The sequence below is a fragment of the Branchiostoma belcheri genome, unplaced genomic scaffold, assembly GCF_001625305.1.
Source record: "Branchiostoma belcheri isolate BF01 breed outbred unplaced genomic scaffold, Haploidv18h27 scaffold90, whole genome shotgun sequence".
NCBI classification, from domain to species: Eukaryota; Metazoa; Chordata; class Leptocardii; order Amphioxiformes; family Branchiostomatidae; genus Branchiostoma; species Branchiostoma belcheri.
This window is the reverse complement of record NW_017804576.1, coordinates 23,398-45,123: the sequence shown is the minus strand read 5'-3', so window position 1 is coordinate 45,123 and position 21,726 is coordinate 23,398. Positions and strand designations below refer to the sequence as shown.

Sequence of the window (21,726 nt, the reverse complement as noted above, 5' to 3'; positions counted from 1 at the left end):
TTTATTCGCACGCGCGCATCAGTTTTGGGGCTCCCGGAGGATGTCATCCATATAATCAAATCAACATGGCCTAATAGTCTACATCAGAAGAGTTCAAAATAAGTTGACGTGATATTGTAAAAATATTTACTAATAGCAAGTCAAGAGTAAATCATTCCTACTACGCAGTTCCTAATAATAGGCTACATCAGAAGAGTTCAAAATAAGATGAAATAGGCAGTCTGGAGTGACTGACTTCTTCTACGTAGTTCCTTCCGATAACATCACATCACAACATTTACGTAAACCTTCCTACTGTGAGAGAGGAAACAATTTGAGGGGATGTACGTAAACCCGTTGTATAACGTGGGTAACTAAAACAGAGAAGCAGCCAGACGAACATCCTGTCGGCTCATTTCCCCTCCCCATTCAGGAAAATGGTTGGTCATCAAATGGGGGAAGGAAAAGCACCATTTAGCAATTCTACACGTCATGCACTGAGTTTTTAACACCAATTTAGAATTGTGCATAGTTAGCAACCTGTTGTATGTAATCTCCTTTTTTGAGCGTGTATACATTTTGCAACTTTGCTTTTGATGGGAATCAGGATGCAGTCAGCATACTGTCCTTTAGGTCTTTGGATTAATATATTGGGAGATCAAATGTTTTTATTTTTGTTTCATTATAATTTGTTTGGAAAAATTGCACAAAAAACAACATATTAACTGACAGGAAAGTGTGATAAATGCAGACGAAGGAGTTTTTCTTACGTTTGAAAGTTGGACTCAAAACTACCCAAGTTTCAGCACCAAGGTCAGGGGTGATAAAACAATTTCAAGGCCTTGCAAAGTACACATGTTTTTCCCAGTAACATGTTTTTTCAAAGAAAAGTTCTCCTCTGTGGTACCAGGTACACAAAAACTGTTTGAAACAGTCATTTAGCCCCTTTTCAAAATAGTTTTCTGAGGTTTATATATACCGTAAATAATCTTATTTTCTCATCCACTGGTGCATGTTTCCATAACTGATCTGCTGCCTTCACCTTGACAAAAGCAATGCTTTGCAAGGAAAAGTGGAATCATGTTCAATAAAAGATCCTTATCAGAAATATATACAATACCCTCTTCAAAATAGATAGTATCACACTGATAACTCCTAATAAAGCATTCACTCTCTCCTACTGACTTGACTTGATTTGAGCTTTTCATGAACAAACAAAGGTTCCTGAATATGGGGTGTGCAGACAGACCAAATATGGTCTATACTAGGTCTCTTCCCATTGAGTTGCCATTAGGACACACCAACTTAATTTTATGGATGACATCCACGCGTGCATTGATCACGATCATGTCCACCGAGGCTCTAAGAACTCGGTACATACGTACAGTGCAGATTCATAAATTCCACAAAAAGCCAGCATATGCCGGCTTGTCGTGTACGTCGCTAAGTACAATACTGCCGCAAATTCACAACACCAGCTTTGTATTCCTGTGATTTAGCATTTTTATTTTTGCCCACACGCATTACTTTGGGGGTCTTTAGAGGATGTCATCCATAAAATTCTGTCGGTGTGGCCTTATGCATGTTCAACACATCTTGATTGTGATAACATACAGATGTTACGCAGCCTACGTGTACTTAAAGAAGCTTTCATTCATCAATGTTTTCATGCTTTGATTGCTTCCTGCACTTCAGAACGGCCCATATTTTTCATCTTCACGTTTTCTTCCATCCTATTTGCCAATCCACCGTCAATTAACACAAAATAACAACTGCCATCACACACATACACGTGTTGACTAATTGGGTTGTTGAAGAGAGAGAAGCTTCATGATGTTTGTGTTATCTAATTGGTACTCCATCCTGATGTTATGTATGTTTTATTTTGTTCATCCACTTGTGGTAAATGTAAGATGACAGCCGCCAGCCCACGTAACATGCAGCAACTGCTTTGATGTCGCTCTTGCCGCCAGGTTTTACCATAACGGGAGAACTGCCAGCAGGACTGATCCAATAGGCAGCTCAATGTGCCTGCAGCAACCAAAATATCGCAAGCTGCGCTGCCTGTCTGATGTTTTGACATATAACTATGCGTAAAACAAATATATAGAAATACAGATATTTGCCTTAACACGAACCCACTTAGCCACTGCTGCCAGAGAATAACTTAACGTATCATGCAGCAACAGCTTTGATGTCCGTGTTGCTGCCAGGCTTTACCATAACAGGAAAAATGCCAACAGGACTGATCCAATAGGCCGCTCAACATGCCTGCAGCAATGCTGCCTCATATTTGGTATGAGTGATATCCCTGGGGATGCTCACAGGAATCAAAACAACACCAGGCCCTGGCTTCTGCCTAAATTAGGGATACATCCAATTCTAACCTACAAAACCTTTATTTAGAAACATTCTACATTGACAGCTCCATAGTGCATTTCACCTCTAAATTTCTGTCTCAACTAGGGAATCGTCCAATTCTCACAACTACAAAACCTTTATAAAAACATTCTTCATTTACAGCTCCATATAAAGTACAATTTACGCACATTTTAAGATTTACAAATTTAAGCAAGGCCAACCTTACAATCCTACAGAACCTTCTGTCAGAACATTTAATACCTGTAAACTAAAAGCTTATCTGTGTAGCAGACTAACATTATAGGAATCTTGATAATTCATTTGTGATCAAATACTGAGAGGAAGTGCCATCCTAAATGTCAAATTCCAGCCTTTCTTATTAAAATGTTGAACTTTATTCCAACACAAGGGTTACACAGAGATAAAATTTTCGACAACCACTGTTGCCTTCATCAGGAGAATTAATGACCAATCACTTCCAAATGTTGAAAATTTGATTTCTGTGTAATCCTTGTGTTGGAATTAAGTTCAACGTTTTACTATGATTACTACCAACACAGATGAAAAACTCAGGGAAAACTCAGCCTTCCTTTTTCAGCCTTTCTTCAGTAGTCGAGATTACCACAATCGCTCCCAATTTGAAACATTGAAAATTTGATCTCTGTGTATTGTTACCCTTGTGTGGGAATAAAGTTCAACATTTTACTATGATTACTACCAACACAGATGAACTTTCATTATAATTTCAGTCTTTCTTTTTCAACCTTTCTTCACTAGAATGGATCGCCGCAAAGATCCTTTCTTTTGAAGCCTTCCTACATTAGAATGGATCACCACAATGATCAACAGCATTTACGTAGTATTTCCTGTTGTTCTCAGCGAAACCTTCCAGGATGCAGCCAGTAATACTGTTGGATTACATGCATGACTGCAGTACAGAAGATGCAGCCAGTTGTACATCCTACTGACGTATTTTCCCTCTGACTTTCAAGAAGATGAAAACAAATGCCTGGTCATCAAAGGAAGGAAGTCAATGTACAGTGGACTTATCCAGAACATCAGGGATATCTCTTAAGATTGTTTTTTTTGCTGCTGTCACATGTACATTGTCATTTGCTACAAGTGATTGAACGAAAGAAAATGTACATATCAAGGATGTTGCACCAATATTTAGATAACACAAATATCATTTCTGAAGGGTTGATTTTTGCTTCCCAAAATATCTTAGTAAACATAAAGAGGTTTTTTTTTATTCCAACAGGTAATCACCAGACGTGGTGACCACACACTCAAGTTTCTTCAACTTACTAGTATATTAATTCCGCCACCAACACAGGCAAATACATGATAGGACAATGCTCATTTACACCTGAGCTAAGTGAGGAAAGCCGTGCCTTTCCCAAGGGCACAAGATCGGTGGCATGTCAAGACTCGGACTCTTAGTTCCGAGTCGCGCACTCTGCCGCTACGCCACACGACCCCACAGTTGAAACCGCCTTCATTGGTAAACACAACCCATTCGCTTTGATTTAAAACTTCTTTGAAATTTACACCCTGCTACACATACTAACAACAGCTTTGAAGCTTTGCTGACTTCCTGTGTCTTTGTACTAGACTGTTTCATATTTCATAGTTTTTTTGCCATCTTTCTCTAAGTGTCTTCTTTGTTATATTTGCCCATTCACTTAGCAAACACAAAATGATAACTGTTTTCACATATATGTCAGGGCTTGAGATATTTCTGATGTCTACCTGTGCTGGTCCATGTACTGGGTTTACAAGTACATGTACATGTTGGTATATGTGGATTTTTCTTCGCTGCATTGACTATTACCACCTATGAAGCAAATAATGACAATGAAAATAATGATAATGGTATATAACCAGTTTTTAGTATAGTCCATACTTCACAAATTCTGAGAGGTACAGGTAAAATTTGTCTGGTGCAGGTAATTTTCAATGCAGAAATATAATAAGCAGAAAAAATATTTTGAGCCCTGCAGCTAGAGGTAATTGGGTGCTTAAGAGAGAAGCTTAATGATGTTTGTGTTATCTAATTGGTACTCCATCCTGATGTTATGTATGTTTTATTTTGTTCATCCACTTGTGGTAAATGTAAGATGACAGCCGCCAGCCCACGTAACATGCAGCAACAGCTTTGATGTCGCTGTTGCCGCCAGGTTTTACCATAACAGGGAAAACGCCAGCAGGACTGATCCAATAGGCAGCTCAATGTGCCTGCAGCAACCAAAATATCGCAAGCTGTGCTGCCTGATGTTTTGACACATATCTATGTGTAAAAACAAGGTTAGGCCACACCAATTTAATTTGTTGGTTCTCGGATTTTTGTAGAAAAATAATGGAGCGGGCGAGCGAAAAATAAATAAAAATAAAAACAGGTCTAGGCATCCTATTATGGCCCAAAATGGTACGATAGGAGCATTGAAGTCAACACAACAGGCTGGTTCAAAATTTAAACAATGAATTTTGAACCAAACCACTGCATTGATAGATGGAAAAAAACTGTAACAACTAGGAAGAAAAGGAATTTCCTCAACTGTTCGGGGCAAAATATGAGCATTTTTGAGTTGATTCAGAACCAGAATCTTTTTTTTTTTTTTGCAAATCATCAAAAAAATGAAGAGGCGAATCCGAGAACCAACAAATTAAATTGGTGTGGCCTAACTATGTGTAAAAACAAGGTTATATAATAATAATATGATGTCATAGAAATACAGATATTTGCCTTAATCCTCATGTTGCCAATGATGGCTGGACTCTATAGGAGTTACTGTTTTTTAATAATCTTGTGTTTAACAGAAAACATTATAGTTTCCTTGAGTTTTGCATGAGGAGGTGAAACACTAAAGAAACACTAATTTGGACTTTTAATTCACAGTCTGTCCATTTACAAATACATTTATCGTCAGCATAGTGAAAGAAATTATACCAGAAATCCAGGCAATCGTGGAGATGGCATCACTAATTCAATAATAAAAGGCACCCATTACCTATTTCAGCAGTGGTTGAAATACAGGGTGCATGTGCACCTTAGTGCCCCCAATTTTTCTGCGGGAGCACTAGTACTAGTACTAGTGCACCCATATGTATGTATGTATGTATGTATGTATGTATGTATGTATGTATGTATTTATGTATGTCTGTATGTCTGTATGTATGTATGTATATATATATATATGCCAAATCAGGCATATATATGCCAAATCAGGACTTGAAATTATACCACCTACTGTACATTATGCAGGTTATAATTAGTGCAGGTAAAATTGGAGCCGTGCAGGTATTTTTGATGTCCATATACATTGTACTGGGTTTATACATATACGTGGGTGTATATGTTGATTTTTATTATAAGAAAGTTTATTGCAAATAGTTGCCTGAGGGCTAATTGCAGTTACAAACAACATAGAAAGAAAATACAGTGGTATGTGAGACTCTATCTACGTCTAGCATTATACTATATTTTACAACATACATGGTACTAGTTTTACTGGCTTTGACTTCTTCTTTATTTTATTTGCTGCATTGACTGTTACTACCTACAGATGGTAAAGTCTATGAAAATGACAACAGTTTCTGTACAGTCTAGTCTGATCCGTACTTCTTCAACTCTGAGTTGTGTGGGTAAAATTTTTGGTATTTTTCATTCAATGTTACTTACACCAGTGTAGGTATGCAGAAAAAAGAAGCATTTCAAGACCTACGAATTACTATAGGCTTTCTTGGAACAACATTCTCCATCTATGTGCAGATATGAGTGGAACAAATGTTCACCAACATAGGGCCTAGTATGATGTACAAGTCTGTAAACCTCCAATTGTCAGAATATTTCCAGATCTTTCACAGGATAGCTGAGTCTCATCACTACCCAACCCGTCATAGTTTAAGCTAGTTGTTAAAGCATGTACCACAAGTTCACCTGGAATGTGCTAGGAGCATGTTTAGTTACAGAGGAGCTAGTAGCTGGAATGAGATTCCACAGACTTGTAGTGCTATCTTCAGGGCGGATCGGAATCAGATCAGGAAGAAATACAGCTTCATATTAGGTATGTTTGGGCCAATGATGGCGTCCAGAAAACTTGTAGAAATATACATGTAATTCTAGCAATTCTCCATTCATGACATTCATACCCCTGGAAACATGTCTGACATATAAGATGTGCTAAACACATGCAGGGACTTCTTCATCAATAACTTGTTTCTCTCAAATCTGTATTTTATCACTTCATACTAGTTCCCCCTTCTTCTAAGTCGACTCTTTGGATCCAACTGTTGATGGAAAACCATGGATGCCATACACATTGATTATTACCAACTATGAAGGTAATATTTGAGGAATATTTATGCTTGGACTAATGATGGCATCCAGAGAACTGCAGAAATATTCTAATGATTCTCATTTCATGATAGACGTACCCTCTGGATACATGTCTGGCATATAGTCTCTTTCTTGAAGTCAACTGTTTGGCATGGACGACATGCCTTGAACAACTTGTGCCATCTTCTGTTTCCCAACCATGGTGCTAACATACACACTCCCCAGCTGTGCATCACATAGGGGTTAAGTATTTTATCAGAGTTAATTTATTTATTCATGACGATTTACCACATTTGTGGAAGGATTGACATAACAGGTGACTATCACCTTTTCAAAGATGTCAAACCTGAGACCAGACTGTAATGTTTGAACCACTCACACCGGGAAGGTCCCCTACTCTTTTCGATAAGTGTGTTCTTTAACGTGCGTGGGGTGTGACTCTCCCAAACACGGGACCTCCATTTAACGTCCTATCCGAGGGATGTCCCTAGCCGAAGCTAGGTACTCATTTTCACAGAGTTGTCACACTGGAATGCTGCTGACATGCTACATGTACGATAAAAATACAAATAAATACTGACCTGTGGGATGTAGTTACTGGAGTCCATTCTGGTGCCTCGCGGGTAAATTCTGCTCAACTGTCGTTTGTTGTAGCTGGAGGAGTTGGGTTAAGGATCCGTGCATGGTCTTACAATTATCTGAACTGTCTTATTGCTCTTGAACTGCCTAGCCTGTTGTGTACGAGTTTGTGTACATGTGCGCGCGCGCGTGCGTGTGTATGTGTATTGTGTATGTGTATGTTGTGTATGAGTACAAAATGTATAATTATGTATGTATTGTGCATGTGAATTGTTTATGTGTATGCATATGTGTACACATTTATGTGTATGTGTACTAACCATATGTGTATGCATGTATGTGTACATATGTATGTGTATACACGTCTATGTGTATGTGTATGTGTTTTTGTATTGTGTAATACTATGTGTATGTGTGCAATGTATGTGGCTTAGCACAATAACTCAGGATCAGCATGAAAGTTCACTTCAACCATCGCTAAACCGGGACGGGGGGGGGGCGATATCGACTTCAGACAACCTTTGACCCTTTGCTGACGTCACACGTGGGAAAAATCACGTGTCCACAGCATTTGGGTCAGATAGCTGATGAGGAAGACTGAGTGATTCAGTCGAAAATTTCTGGTGAGTCAAATTTTTAGTTGGAGAACAGTTTAAGTTTTTCATAATAACTCAAATCTGATGTTTTGGATGGACTGGCATAAAACTTGGTAGGTGGTGACGAGACCTCAAAATGATTAGCTTTGGGGCTCTCTAGCGGCTTGTTATGGTACTGCAGCAGAAGTTCTGGTTTTGTTGCTGATAGAAGGATACTTGACAAACTCCACAGGGAACTCCTTCAGGCTGGCCAGGGCTGCTGTCTCCACAAAGGAGGAAATCTCAAAGCTCCGGTTCCTCTCTGGAACACAGAGTGAAAATATACAGTCTGGCAACTACCAGAAACATAACAATACAAAAAACAAGAAGCATATGCATGTAAAAGGGTTATACAAACGGAAACTTTTCCCAAATCATTGTTTGGTGTGTCAACAGCTCCTTTATCCATACTTAGTCTAGCATTTAGTCAAATCTCTGACATAGAACTTGATGGTGAATATTTAATTCAGAAAACTAATAACTTTAATTTCAGTTGTCCTTGGGGAAGGAATAAAAACTCCTTAAAAGTTGCTCCAAGATATAACAATCATGGAAGGACAGAAAGGATATAAGAACATGACTTACTCTCTGAGATTTCGAAGGAGTGAAAGTGGACAGGTTGGATGTAGTTAACGAGAGCTGACATCTCAGCAACAGCATCTGTCTCCTGTCCTGCTGTGCCCTACGCAACATACAGAAAATAAAAGATGCCGGTTAAAACATGTAAGACTTGAATTAGAAACTTTCTAAAATACCGGTAACATCTATTCGTGACACCAAAAACAAATCTCACAGCAGGGGTACAACTCTCTGAATGGACCTATACCATTATTTACGTCACAGTTTGTTTACCGTAATATAAGGCCTTTATACAGTGTACTACTTTCGTCAAATGTCACAACTAAATCACCCATGCGGCACGTAAAGCTGTGTCAACACAAATAGACGCAGCAAAAATCAGACATAAACCTGACTTTGAAAACTTTGAAATGATCTTTATTCTTTAACTGACCGTTCTAGAATATTCTTTAGAACAGGTAAACAAACTGTGACGTAATAATGGTATAGGTCCATTGCAGAAAGTTTGCGTACATAAATTAGAATGGACAAGACTGGTGATAAAATGATTACTTCGAAATTTCTGCTCAGTCATGACATTTTGTGTATAACGTCAGACTCTGTATTTGTGGGTCATCTACTACCAGTTTCGACTGCCTTGTTGACCCAGGTACTGATGTGTTGTCAGTCTCCAACAAAGTAAAGTAAAGTTATGTTGATGAAGGTTAGACATCCAGGTAATAAGATACCAAAGCAACAGTACTGGATAGATCTTGAAAATGGTTATAGATCTCTTTCAGTCACTGACCAAACATCTGTCCATTTTCCAAATCCAGTTGCTCGAGCAACTTGAGTTAACTTTGTTTTTTTCTCAGCTCAGTATCTCTGTACTCTTGGGAATCAAAGAATTGCATATTTGGTGCTAAGAGGATACTTTCGCATGGAGGGTAAAGGGTAGGAGGTGTCAGTTTCAAATTTACTTTCAATTTCAAATTACAAGTCAGCGTATTTCAGGAAACAAAAAAGGTGAAGGGACTTTTAAAAAATTAGATAGATTATCGATAATATGTGTAATTGATGTGACTAGGTGTATAACTGGCATACATTTGTACGACGTACTAGTATTCAAATCAATGGTTGTTGAGTTAGGCAAATGTATCCCCAACACACAGACCTTGTACATTGTATGTGTGATATGTTTCCTCACATACATGTAGTTAGGGAGACAGTCAACTCATGATCAGCCTTTAAACGCTTTCTAAATTCACTCTTTTGTTGCTACTTTAGTCCTAATTACTCTATATCTGGGACCTACAGAGCACCTAAAATGTTACATCTGCCAAAGTAATTTGGCCACCATGAAAAAAATATTAAAAAAAAAAATATGTCTGAAGAGGTCTTGAATGCAACATCCCCCAGTATGATACACTCCTGTATATCTACACTGTGCATACCTGGGGGTGCTGCACTAAGAGATCTCTCAAACATACTGTGGTGGAAATATGTGACCTGGCAGATAAATGCTAATGGAGACTGTCTATTAGTAAGTGACTTCCCAATACAGAATGTGGAGTGCGGGACCATCAATTTGTCAACTGAAAGACGACTTTTATACTTTTCATCAGAATGGAAACTTTTTGAACAGCAGAACTGATCCACCAGTATTGGATGACAAATTCCCGAAGGCATCTGTGTGATTAAATTCTTTACAGCACATCTACTTTATTACCGATGACAAATGGAATGTAGGCTTCCCCATGCATGGATCCTTTTGCGCGAGATTTAAAGATTATGGCCACGTCCACTTCAAGGCAGCAACTTCATCAGTCTACGGGTATCTCAGATACCAGCTTGGAGGCATCTCTCATCCCACAACATTGAATGCATTCCCTGATCTTTCTGCAACTTTGCGAGAAAATCCCTTGAAACATCCCATCCTTTTACCGGGAGCCAAAAATAGCAGGAAAGAACCCTGGTCCACCGTAGTAACTGCCTGAGCTACAGGCCTGTAAAAGAAGTGATGGCAGCTGCACTGATGTGGATTGGTCAGACACTGAGAGGGAATCAGCGGGGCTAGAGGCAGATTTTAGCGAGTCGTCGCGAAGGAAAATCCCTCTTTGGTCAGACGAATCCAAGTTTCTCTAGACGCACTGACATATGCTTCATCAATCTGCCATGATTGCCCTACTCCAGCACTCTAATAACCAGAAATAGCTGGAGATGGGTGTACTTGGGGGTTGATATATTACATGGATACAGGGGAGGGAAGTAACTCAACTACTACTGAATGTATGCGCCTTGTAAAGTAAGGGATGGGATGTCTAGGATGTAGTGGTAGGTATGATCCTAATATGACAGTAGTTCTGTGCTGCTTTTCAAGTGTTTTAAAATAACCAACCAAATAATACAAGAAAAAAATTAAACAACACTCGATTAAAATCAACACCTGAATAAATACCACAGCAAAAACATTATGAAGTAGAAACAATCATTCTTGCAATCAAAGACCATTCCATCAGAAAGTGTAACACACTTCATGACAATACAGTTGTCAGCATTTCCAACTTCATCATAGACACACACATACCAAAAGTGCAGGTTTAATTTCAAAGGTAGTGAAGGCAAACTTTATACTAGTCTTACATACGTCACATTGAACATTAATACTCTTAAACAAATCTTTAGTAAGTCACCCTTATCCAGAGCAGTGCATTACGGAAAAGTGCATCCTGACAGAGAGGATTTTACTTCAGAAATAGGTCACTCTTCAAACACGAGCAAGTAACAGTAGCAAAGGGAACAATCTTAAGATTTGCTGTTGATTTATAACAGCAATTGATACTGTCACAAATTTTTAAAAATAACTTCATCAGGATGGTAGAACATTAGGATATTGCAATGGGTTTTCTTTCTCACAACTACATGTAGTAACGTCTATCACCTGCCAAGTATACATTGTACGTTTCAATACATATAGTGGTGAGAAGCAGCACACCAGTCAGAAGCCCTGAGGAAGGTGTCTGATAGTAGCCTGGTTACCAAACCTATTATATATTATGTAGCTCCCGAGTCCTACATCCTCTCTGCAGGATGTAGGACTCGGGAGCTATAATAGGTTTGGTAACCAGGCTAGTCTGATAGACATCAAAATGTACAAATGCAAGCAGGTGAGAGACATTACTGGTAGTGTAAATTTTAAAGAAACCCCTACATGTATATCCTGTCCGGAAACTTAATGCTCGTTGCTACAGGCCTTTTTCTGAAGCTATAGGTGTTACTCAATGTCGTGCAGGGCAGTTAGTCATAATACAAACAGTGCATCTTAATGAATTCAGACATCATTACAATAAACAAATCATATGGAAACAAAATTGCATTTCCCCTCGCATCCACTTTGTGCATCTGTAATACTGACAGTCATAAGTGTTAATTTACAATTAGTGAAAGCATCAGGTACACCCTTGGCTGAAAACCCTTGTGAGAAATCAGGGTGCACAAGTTAACAGTAAGCCCCACTCATCTGTAACTGAATAAAAACAGTTAAGAAAGTAACAATTAGGAATCAAATAAAAAAAAAAAAACAATCATTAACCACAAGTACAGTAGGTGTGGAAGCGGTCATGCCGTTTATAGTAGACATTTGCCAACTTTCGTCATCTTGACTTAAAGGCATCCAATGCAATTTCAGAGTGGCAAAACTAAAATGTTCTGACTGAGGAAATCTGTCTGATATTCACACTTACTGCTGTTTCTTAGCACATTTTCGTCATCATTTTATACTAGCAAGCTACGCTAGGAGTTCCTTTATTTTTGAGTGCAACTAATAAATAACTAGATCTGCCTACGATACAAAACAAGCAACAATGTCAGCAACATCGCATGTTTGCCTCACATTCCATGGAATAGGGATGATTCAACTTACTTCATGAAAAGAATGACCAATAAATTGACTATGAAAATCTAGTTTTGTTGTCCTGAAAGTGCACTGGATGCCTTTAACAAATGGTTTGGTAAAAAAAAAATGTGATAAAACTGTTAAACAAAACGTCAGCCATTCATTCTGAGACAGTGCCCGGGTTAGGAAGAAAGAAGGGCAGCAGGAGTTACCGGCCCTTCGGTTGGAGAGGGGGGAGCATTCATGGCATTGGAGAGGGACACTTGGTGGAGTAGCAGGTTCTCCCGTCGGCTCCAGGTCACGCTGTCAAAAGGCTGAAAGGGAAACAAACTGACGATTAGGCCACGACAATTTGATGTCTTGGTTTTCGGATTCATAACATCAACCCACACGATAGAGGTAAGTGGTGGGCTGCAATCAAGCCACAGTACTGCTGTAGAAGCACATCTAACCCTCGGAAGTAAAGGAACAACAGACGAAAAACTGGATAGTGAAAGAGTGAGTGAATGATCTGCTGCAGCATCTTTTTCTGATTTGTCGAAAAAAATGTCACGTACATGTACCATTCAGGTTCTGAATCGACCTCAAAATGGTCCTATTTTGGCACCAATAGAGGAGTGTTGAAGAAAGTCCTTGGCTTCCTAGTTGTTATAGTTTTTCCTTCTATCAATAATTGAATGATTTGGTTTAAAGTTGAAAATTCAGTGTTTGGATTATAAACCAGCCTAGTACATTGATCATAACTCGACTGTGGCTCCTATTGTACACCATGTAGCTATCAGGAAACAAGATGCCAACTCTTTTTTTCTGACCCACCCGCTTCAATGATTTCCTGCAAAAATCCGAGAACCAACAAATCAAATTGGCGTGGCCTGAACCCGTGCACACAAGTACCAAAACCTCCACAGCTCCAACAATGTAATAACATACAAAAAAAAGTTAAGTTTAAAAAAAGTTTAGATAGCTTAGTGTGCCAAATGATGAAACAAGAAGTCTCAGAGTATTACATACATTTAGCTATTTTTTTTTAAAGTTTAACTGACCTTAAATCATGAGTGAATCACAAATTACCTTAAAATGATGCTGTAATAACCCAAGTAGCCAGACCAATTATCATTGGATACCCTTTATATAACTGCGTCTGTGTGGTGTAGTGGATAGAGCGTCCGACTGTCAAGCAAGAAGACCCAGGTTCAATCCCCAGGGTTGGACTCAGACATGTCCGGACTTGCACCCAGACGTTGTACCCTTGGGAAAGGCACTTAACACGCATTTCCCCCCTCAGTTAGAGGGATCCTGGGCCCTACTAGGTTTAGGTTAATCTTGCTTCAAAAAAAGACTTGTACCTGGTGCAAGCACGTCTAACCCCTGGTTGGGGAAAAATGACGTTAAATTTGGTTAAAAAAAAAAAAATGAGCTGGCTGTTATATACATGTACATTCCCCTTCTAAAGATGTCGAGGTCCATAATTCCCATGCCGTCCATCAACATATTTTTGGAAACAATCAATTAAGAGGATATCATAACCTCCAGATTTTAACCAAGTTAAACTTACTTTAAACCATGAGTGGGTCGCAAAATACCTTTAAAACAATGCTGTAATAACAAAGAACCTGTCAATTCTGTAGTTTAGGCCAAATAGAAGATGAAATACATTTCACCATAGATTGCCCCTTGTATAGTAGAGATAGACTCATATTTTTTAGCCATGTATTAAGTATGTTTCCCCACTTCAGGTATCTGACTAGTAAAGAGAAATTTGTATTCCTTTTGACTTTTGATAAATCCACTCTAAGTAATCTCACAGCCGCATATATCCATACAATCACTACTAAGGGAGATGAAGCCGAAAAGAATAGAAATTAGACATTACACTCTTATATGTTCATATGTATGTAATGTATATATGTTTATGTTCATGTTCTGTACCCATGCGACCTGTACTTAGTTCTGTAGAACACAAATGTACAATAAAGGTCTTCATTCAATAACCCAAGTAGCACCTTGTAAAGATGTAGATGTCAAGGTCCATAATTCCCATGCCATCAATCAACATATTTTTAGAAACAATCAATTAAGAGAATATCATAACCTCCAGACTTTCCCAGGCGTGACGCCGTCCTATGGGACCTGCGGAGCCTTACATGTACATAACCTGGAGTCTGTATCGATCACGAGGCAATCAGACAAAACTCCGTATAATGTCAGTGCCCAACATAGCCGCAGGTCAACCTCACAGGTCAGCTGCATGGAAGAGGGCAATCCGTCCAGCATGTTGGTTGTACGTACTGCGCCTGCGCGAAACCTAAATTATATAATCATAATTATAATTTTAAGGTGAACATCCTGTCTGCAGTTTCCAAAGTTTTGCGTCGGAAAAGATATTGTCTGCAACAGGCAAAATTCTGATGCAACGTTGACCAAAAAAACAACGAAAACCGTGAAAAATCTGTATGTTTTCCAGACGTGCTTCACGGGGCAATCAGACAAAACTCTGTATAACCAAAGCACCCAACATAGCCGCAGGTCAACCTCACAGGTCAGCTGCATCTGTGGAGTGGACCTCTGTACATGTGCAGCCAAGTAAGCATGTTGGCAGAACGTACTGCGCCTGTGTGGGAAGTCCGTAGTACTGTGCATGGCACTTTGGTAGAACATGTCGTATTAAGTCGTATTCGTGTATTTAGGCCACACCAATTTAATTTGTTGGTTCTCGGATTTTTTCAGAAAAAATAAGAAGCGACAGGGCGAAAAAAAATAAAAATAAAAACAGGCCTAGGCATCCTATTATGGCCCAAAATGGTACGATATGAGCCATGAAGTCAACACATCAGGCTGGTTCAAAATTTAAACAATGAATTTTGAACTTTTAATAATACCATTGCATTGAAAGATAGAATAACTGTAGCAAGTAGGATAAAAAGGACTGTTTTCAACTGTTCAGGGCAAAATATGAGCATTTTGCAGTAACGTTGATTCTGAATTTTTATTTTTATTTGCAAATCAGAAAAAAACGAAGAGGCGAATCCGAGAACCAACAAATTAAATTGGTGTGGCCTTAAGAATGACATCCTGTCGATAGTTTTAAAATGCTGTGTTGGAAAAGATATCATCTGTAACAGGCAAAATTCTGATGCAGCACTGACAAACCATCCAACGAAAACCGTGAAAAATCAGGGTTTCGAGCAGGCACAGTACATTCTGCAGACGTGCTTCACAGGGCAATCAAACAAAACTCCGTATAACCAAAGCACCCAACACAGCCACAGGTCAACCTCACAGGTCTGTGGAGGTCTGTGGAGTGGACCAAGTAAGCATGTTGGCAGAACGTACTGCGCCTGTGTGGGAAGTCTGTGGTATTGTGCATGGCACTTTGGTAGAACATGTCGTATAAAGTCGTATTCGTGTATTTAAGAATGACATCCTGTCGATAGTTTTAAAATGCTTTGTTGGAAAAGATATCATCTGTAAGAGGCAAAATTCTGATGCAGCACTGACAAAACATCCAACGAAAACCGTGAAAAATCAGGGTTTCGAGCAGGCACAGTACATTCTGCAGACGTGCTTTACAGGGCAATCAGACAAAACTCTGTATAACTGCAGCGCCCAACATAGCCACAGGTCAACCTCACAGGTCAGCTGCATGGAGGAGGGCAATCCATCCATCTGTGGAGTGGACCTATGTACATGTGCAGCCAAGTACATTTTCCACAACGCAAAAATATTTAACGTTAGATACATACATATAAAAGACTACTTAGTATATTGTTAGTAGAAAAAAAATTAAACTCATAATTAGCCCCACTCCATTGTAACACAATGGTATTCAATTGTAAGACCTATGCTAGCCCTTATTGTTCTAGTAATTAGGATGTTAAGCTTTACTCTATACCTCTTTCTGTACTATGTTCAATCATTGTTGCCATACATCGTACCATGTATGGTTGTCGTGCAATTAAGTTCTACATATCATACTTCTGCTGTAAAATGTTTACTGCCTTTTAGTCCTGTGTTGGCTTGAGTCAATCAATTCAATCAATGAATAAATCAGTTAGTAATATCCAATAAATATCAATCAACAATCATCAATGTGCTTCTCTCATTATGGAGTAAAGAGACTCTTTTTACACAACCAAGTCTCTTCTTCAGCCGACCTTTCGGCGACCGTCTGTCACCTTCCTCAGGGCAATTCTGACTGGTTCACATTGCACTGCAGGACAGGTGTCGCTGCTATAGATGCATAATATTATGTACTTGATATGTACATTTTGTACGTTTGGGAATGCATCTTTAGCAGCGACACCTGTGCTGCAGTGCAATATGAACCAGTCAGAATTGCCCCGAGGAAGGTGACAGACGGTCACCGAAAGGTCGGCTGAATAAAAGACTTGGTTGTGTAAAAAGAGTCTCTTTACTCGGTAATGAGAGAAGCACATTGATGATTGTTGTTGATTGATATTTATTGGGTCTCTTTACTGAGTCTCTTTACTCGGTGACTTACCAATCTGATGAAACTATTCACGGAGGTTCTCTCCTTACCTTGTCTCGTTTCTGCTCCTGTCTTCTCTTCTTCTTCTCCTCGTCCTCCTCCTCTTCCTCCTCCGATTCGCTGTCATCGCCGTAGTAATCTGCCTCGGGCTGGTCGGCCGACACAGAGTTCATCTTCTCCATCCCGGGGCTGGCCGTGGCCGCAATGGTTGCTGGGGGGATGAAAAAAGATACAGAAAACTTGAATAACACATTTATAAGTTTGGTGAACAGCCACTTCAACTCTGCCCTGCTAGCTGGCTACATAATGTAACCCAACACCATAGGGTGTCTGCTACAGCACCAGTTGGTGAGGGCTGGTCGGCCGACACGCTGCTCATCTTTTCCATCCTGGGGCTGGCTGTGGTGCCTGGGATGGTCGCTTTGGGGAGATTTGGGCAAGGGTAATTAACGTAGCCTCTAGCTGTTAGTGATTGCAAAACTGTGTGGTCCAAGGGCTATAGAACAGGAGATGGGTGCAACCAAATGGACCATCTTCTACCATAAGTGAGGTCTTTGGACTTACTTAGGACTTTGACTTGTAGCAGATTGGAACTCCCTGCCTGCAGAGTTGGTGTCTGCCCAATCCCTAGACTCCTTCAGGAACAAGTTGGATTGCTTGCAGTAGTTGTCATGCTCCAACACATTTGCATTTGAGAACATTAACATGCCACCCTCATATCAAAGGGGTGCTAGTGTAACAGAATGAAAAGAAACCTACAGTGGGGGTCACTGGAAGACAGACGTAGAATGTCCAGACTGTGCATGATGTACAAAATGACTAATAAACTGGTAGACGTGCCAACCACTAAGTATCTGATACCAGCCCAGAAAAGAACAAGAAACAGTCATGCCTTCAAATATCAGAGTTATCAACCAAGATTTGAGGTATTCAAAAACTCCTATTTCCCCAGAACTATCGTAGACTAGAACTCTTTGCCACCAAGCACAGTTGGGGCATCATCACTAGAAAGCTTTAAACAACTCCTGCAATTAAATGTGCAAGGATTGAGTGTAACAAGTCGTTCGGTGTGATATAGCTAGCTGCCACCGTGCAGCGTGCCTGCAAAGCTGGTGTGTTACGCCGAAGGGCGGTTATATTGGCTATACTTATACAGATACAGACCCTGACCTCTGACCTCACCAACCAAACAAGTGCGACAAAGCCATCAGCAAATTGATGTTGGCCGCCAATCAACTAAGAAGAAGAAGAAGACTAGGTTAACTATCATGAAAGTTCATCTGTGTTGGTAGTTACATGTTTAAAGTTAAAACTTTTGTTCCAACACAAAAAAATTCTCTCAACTAGAGCTTTCGACCAGTCACTCTGGTCTTCCTCAGTAGACTGACCCAGTGAAGCTTGTCACGTGGCTTCTTTGAAGTGTGACGTCAACACTGGGTCAAATGTATCTGGTAGACGATGTCGACCCCCGTCGCGGTTCAACAATGACCCAGTGTTGACATCACACTTCAGAGAAGCCACGTGACAAGCTTCAGTGGGTCAGTCTACTGAGGAAGACCAGAGTGACTGGTCGAAAGCTCTAGGTGAGAGAACTTCTTTGTGTTGGATCAAAAGGTTTAACTTTTGTAACTACCAACACGGATGAACTTGTGATAGCATGATATTGACACATACTGCGCTGCATTAGCACATTTGCACTAAAGAGGCAGACGAGTGGCTCTCAAGGCATGTCAGTTACTGCACCAGGAACAAAAGTTTTAACTTTAAACAAGACTAAGTTAACTTACCTGAACCTCGTCTCTCCTCCTCTGCCACCATGTCTGTCCCCTTCTCGCCGCCGTCCTCCGCTGCTTTCTCCTCCGCCAGACTCTCGTCCGCCCCGTTCTCATCGTCCAGGCCGTTCTCCTGCAGGTCCTTGTTCCCGTTCTCCACGATGTCTTTGTCCTGTTTGTTGATTTCTCCGGGTGCTTGGAGAAATCAAATCAAATCAAATCTTTATTAAATATCAACATGGCAGTCTGAATTGCATTGACATTTTACAATTATTAACATATACAAACACCATTTTTACAATACGTAGATTAAAAACATCATCATTTAAAAATCATCATCATTAAGAACACATAGGTTAAAATAGTAACAATTTCAGTTTAAAATACAATATATATATATATATATATATCCAATACACATTCACAAGTCTTTTACGGCTCTCACAATGAAGGAGTTTTTGTGTCTGTCCGATCGGTTTAATGGGAGCTTAAACTGATTGCTGTACGTGTTCTTCCTAAGATTATATGCCGTGTTCTCTCTAGGTGGGATAAAGTCATTGCAGGGGTTGGTGGGGTCTTGTAGAATTCGTTTTAGTTCTCTCAGCGATGCCTCCCTCCTCCTGGACTCGAGAGTGGGCAAGTATCCACAACGAAAGAAAACAACGAAGAGATATCAGGGCTGGAAATGCTTCTCCCTGCATACCTCTACTGGTGCAGGTTACATTAGAAATTACGTGCACCAGACAAAGCTGTGCATTCCCAAACGTACAATATTTGCATATCAGACTTATTCTATAAATATGCGTGGTTACAGCGAATTGTATCTACAATGCATGTCCTTGTTCCCGTTTTCCACTATGTCTTAAAGTTTGTCCTGTTTATGGATTTCTCTGGGTGCTTTGAGAAAAATAAAAAGATATCTGTACTGGTTCAAGGAACACTGAAAATTATCTGCACCAGACAAATTTTACCTGCACATTAAAAACTCTTCAGAAACCATTTCCATACTTCATAGGTAGTAACAAGAAATGCAGCAAATAAAAATCCACATACAATTACAAGCTTATGCAAACATTTAATGGTACATGGCTAATCACGTCATCAATACCTACAGAGCTCCAATTTTACCTGCATTAACCTGCATATGCAGGTGGTATTTTGTGCCTTGATGTACATTAATTCTGTATACTGATCTATTTACATAGATCACTATCTACAAAATCATTCTGCCTGTCAATCTTGCCCCCATCCACATGCTGTCAACCCACTCTGGATTAACACACATTGTCAAATACTTCCTTAGGCCATGTTGATTTGATTATATGGATGACATCCTCTGGGAACCCCAAAACTGATGCGTGCGTGCGAATAAAAAAAAAGTTTTGCAAAAAAAAAAGTTGCTTTCACTATGAAATCTACGTGGTCATGAAGGTTGAACAAATGGCACAGAATATGTTATGGCGAATAATCTACTCTTCGAATTCATTTCTTTACATTTTTGTCTTTTTTCCCTTGATTTTGGCATTCTACAACATTGGTATCATTTCTAAATGTTTTCCTTGCAACTTATGGTATATTTTTGCTCATTTAGCAACTGTTTTGCACGATTTACAGTATGGTTGAAAACTTTTTTTTTGGAAACGGCCGAAAATTCATGCGCGCGCGGATGTCATCCATATAATCAAATCAACATGGCCTTACCCAGAATTAAAAAAAAAAAGAAGCAGCACTATCTTCCTACACAACATGAAGCATTATGTACATTACGTATCTAGACAGCCACAATTCGATCAGTATTAACACTGTGGGCATCATTACTGTCAACATTCCTCATTCTTACCTGCTCTCTTCTTGATCTTCTTTTTGTTCTTGATAAGTATTTTTCCCAGCAGGTCTTTAGGGCTGGGGAGTGGGGTGCCTGCACTCAGCTGGAAAAATAACCAAATACTCCTCCTCCTCATCATCATATAAATACTATATATATAAGTTACATATAATATAATATACATATAATATACTCCTCATGATCTGTCACATGGGGCATAGTTATTGTAAAAAATAGAAACTCATTCAAAATTCAGTCTTTTGTTACCGTAACCTTATATATATATATAACAAGTTGATCTCACTGGTCCTGTAAGTGTTGTAGCATTTTCTGGAAATTTATTTGTTAGGCAGTGACCATGGCAAGAGACTTTACTGCCTTGAGGAAGGTGACAGATGTTTGTATCTGAGATTGTTTTAGGTAATGTTTTATGTGCCTTGTTGGTGATCGCATTCATAAGTGTTTCTCTTTCTTGGGTGTAGGACGGACATGATAACAGAAAGTGCATTTCATCTTCTACAGTATCTTTGCAAGTAGGACATCGTCTGTGAGTGGCTGGTACATTGTTATAATGACCTTTTTCTATTTCTAAACAGTGTGCGCTGATTCGCATTTTGGTTATGTTGGTAACAAAAGATTTGTTTTGGATGGACGAAAGGTACTTCTCAAAAACATTAGTTATATCCGACACAACCAACTGATGTGCACTCTAGTTTATACAGTCATATATAAAAACTTGTACATTATCATGTCAGCCATGTTTCATATATATACATGACTTGTACTATATTAACTTTTGAAATAGAATGTTATTTTCGATACATAGAACTTGTAGGTAATACTGTAGACGTGAGAGTAGATGCTAGCTAGATACTAGTATGTAGTACTGAAGAGTTTGCCATGCATTGTACCCGTTATAATTGTTGTGCAATAAGGCCACACCAATTTAATTTGTTGGTTCTCGGATTTTTTCAGAAAAAAATGAAGCGACAGGGCGAAAAAAAATAAAAATAAAAACAGGTCTAGGCATCCTATTATAGGCTTAAATGCTACAAAATGAGCCATGAAGTCAACACAAAAGGCTGGGTTAAAATTTAAACTGAACTTTTAATCAAACCACTGCAATGATAGATGGGAAAACTGTAACAACTAGGAAGAAAAGGACTTTCCTCAACTGTTGGGGGGCAAAACATGAGCATTTTTCAGTTGATTCAGGACCAGAATCAATGTTTTTTTTTGCAAATCAGAAAAAACGAAGAGGCGAATCCGAGAACCAACAAATTAAATTGGTGTG

At 39.3% G+C, this 21,726-nt stretch overlaps 1 protein-coding gene across 1 annotated transcript in view; it reads right to left on the bottom strand.

The window, feature by feature from the left end:
* Window positions 1–21,726, bottom strand: part of LOC109487913 (1-phosphatidylinositol 4,5-bisphosphate phosphodiesterase beta-1-like) — a 70,764-nt gene that overhangs the window by 26,856 nt on the left and 22,182 nt on the right. Inside the window, exons 12-18 of the mRNA XM_019792015.1 lie at window positions 20,448–20,535; window positions 18,623–18,802; window positions 16,886–17,046; window positions 12,559–12,660; window positions 8,479–8,575; window positions 8,071–8,155; window positions 7,261–7,333 (exon numbers count right to left, since the gene is read on the bottom strand). Coding sequence (XP_019647574.1) covers window positions 7,261–7,333; window positions 8,071–8,155; window positions 8,479–8,575; window positions 12,559–12,660; window positions 16,886–17,046; window positions 18,623–18,802; window positions 20,448–20,535 — 786 coding nt within the window. The remainder of the gene's footprint in view (window positions 1–7,260; window positions 7,334–8,070; window positions 8,156–8,478; window positions 8,576–12,558; window positions 12,661–16,885; window positions 17,047–18,622; window positions 18,803–20,447; window positions 20,536–21,726) is intronic.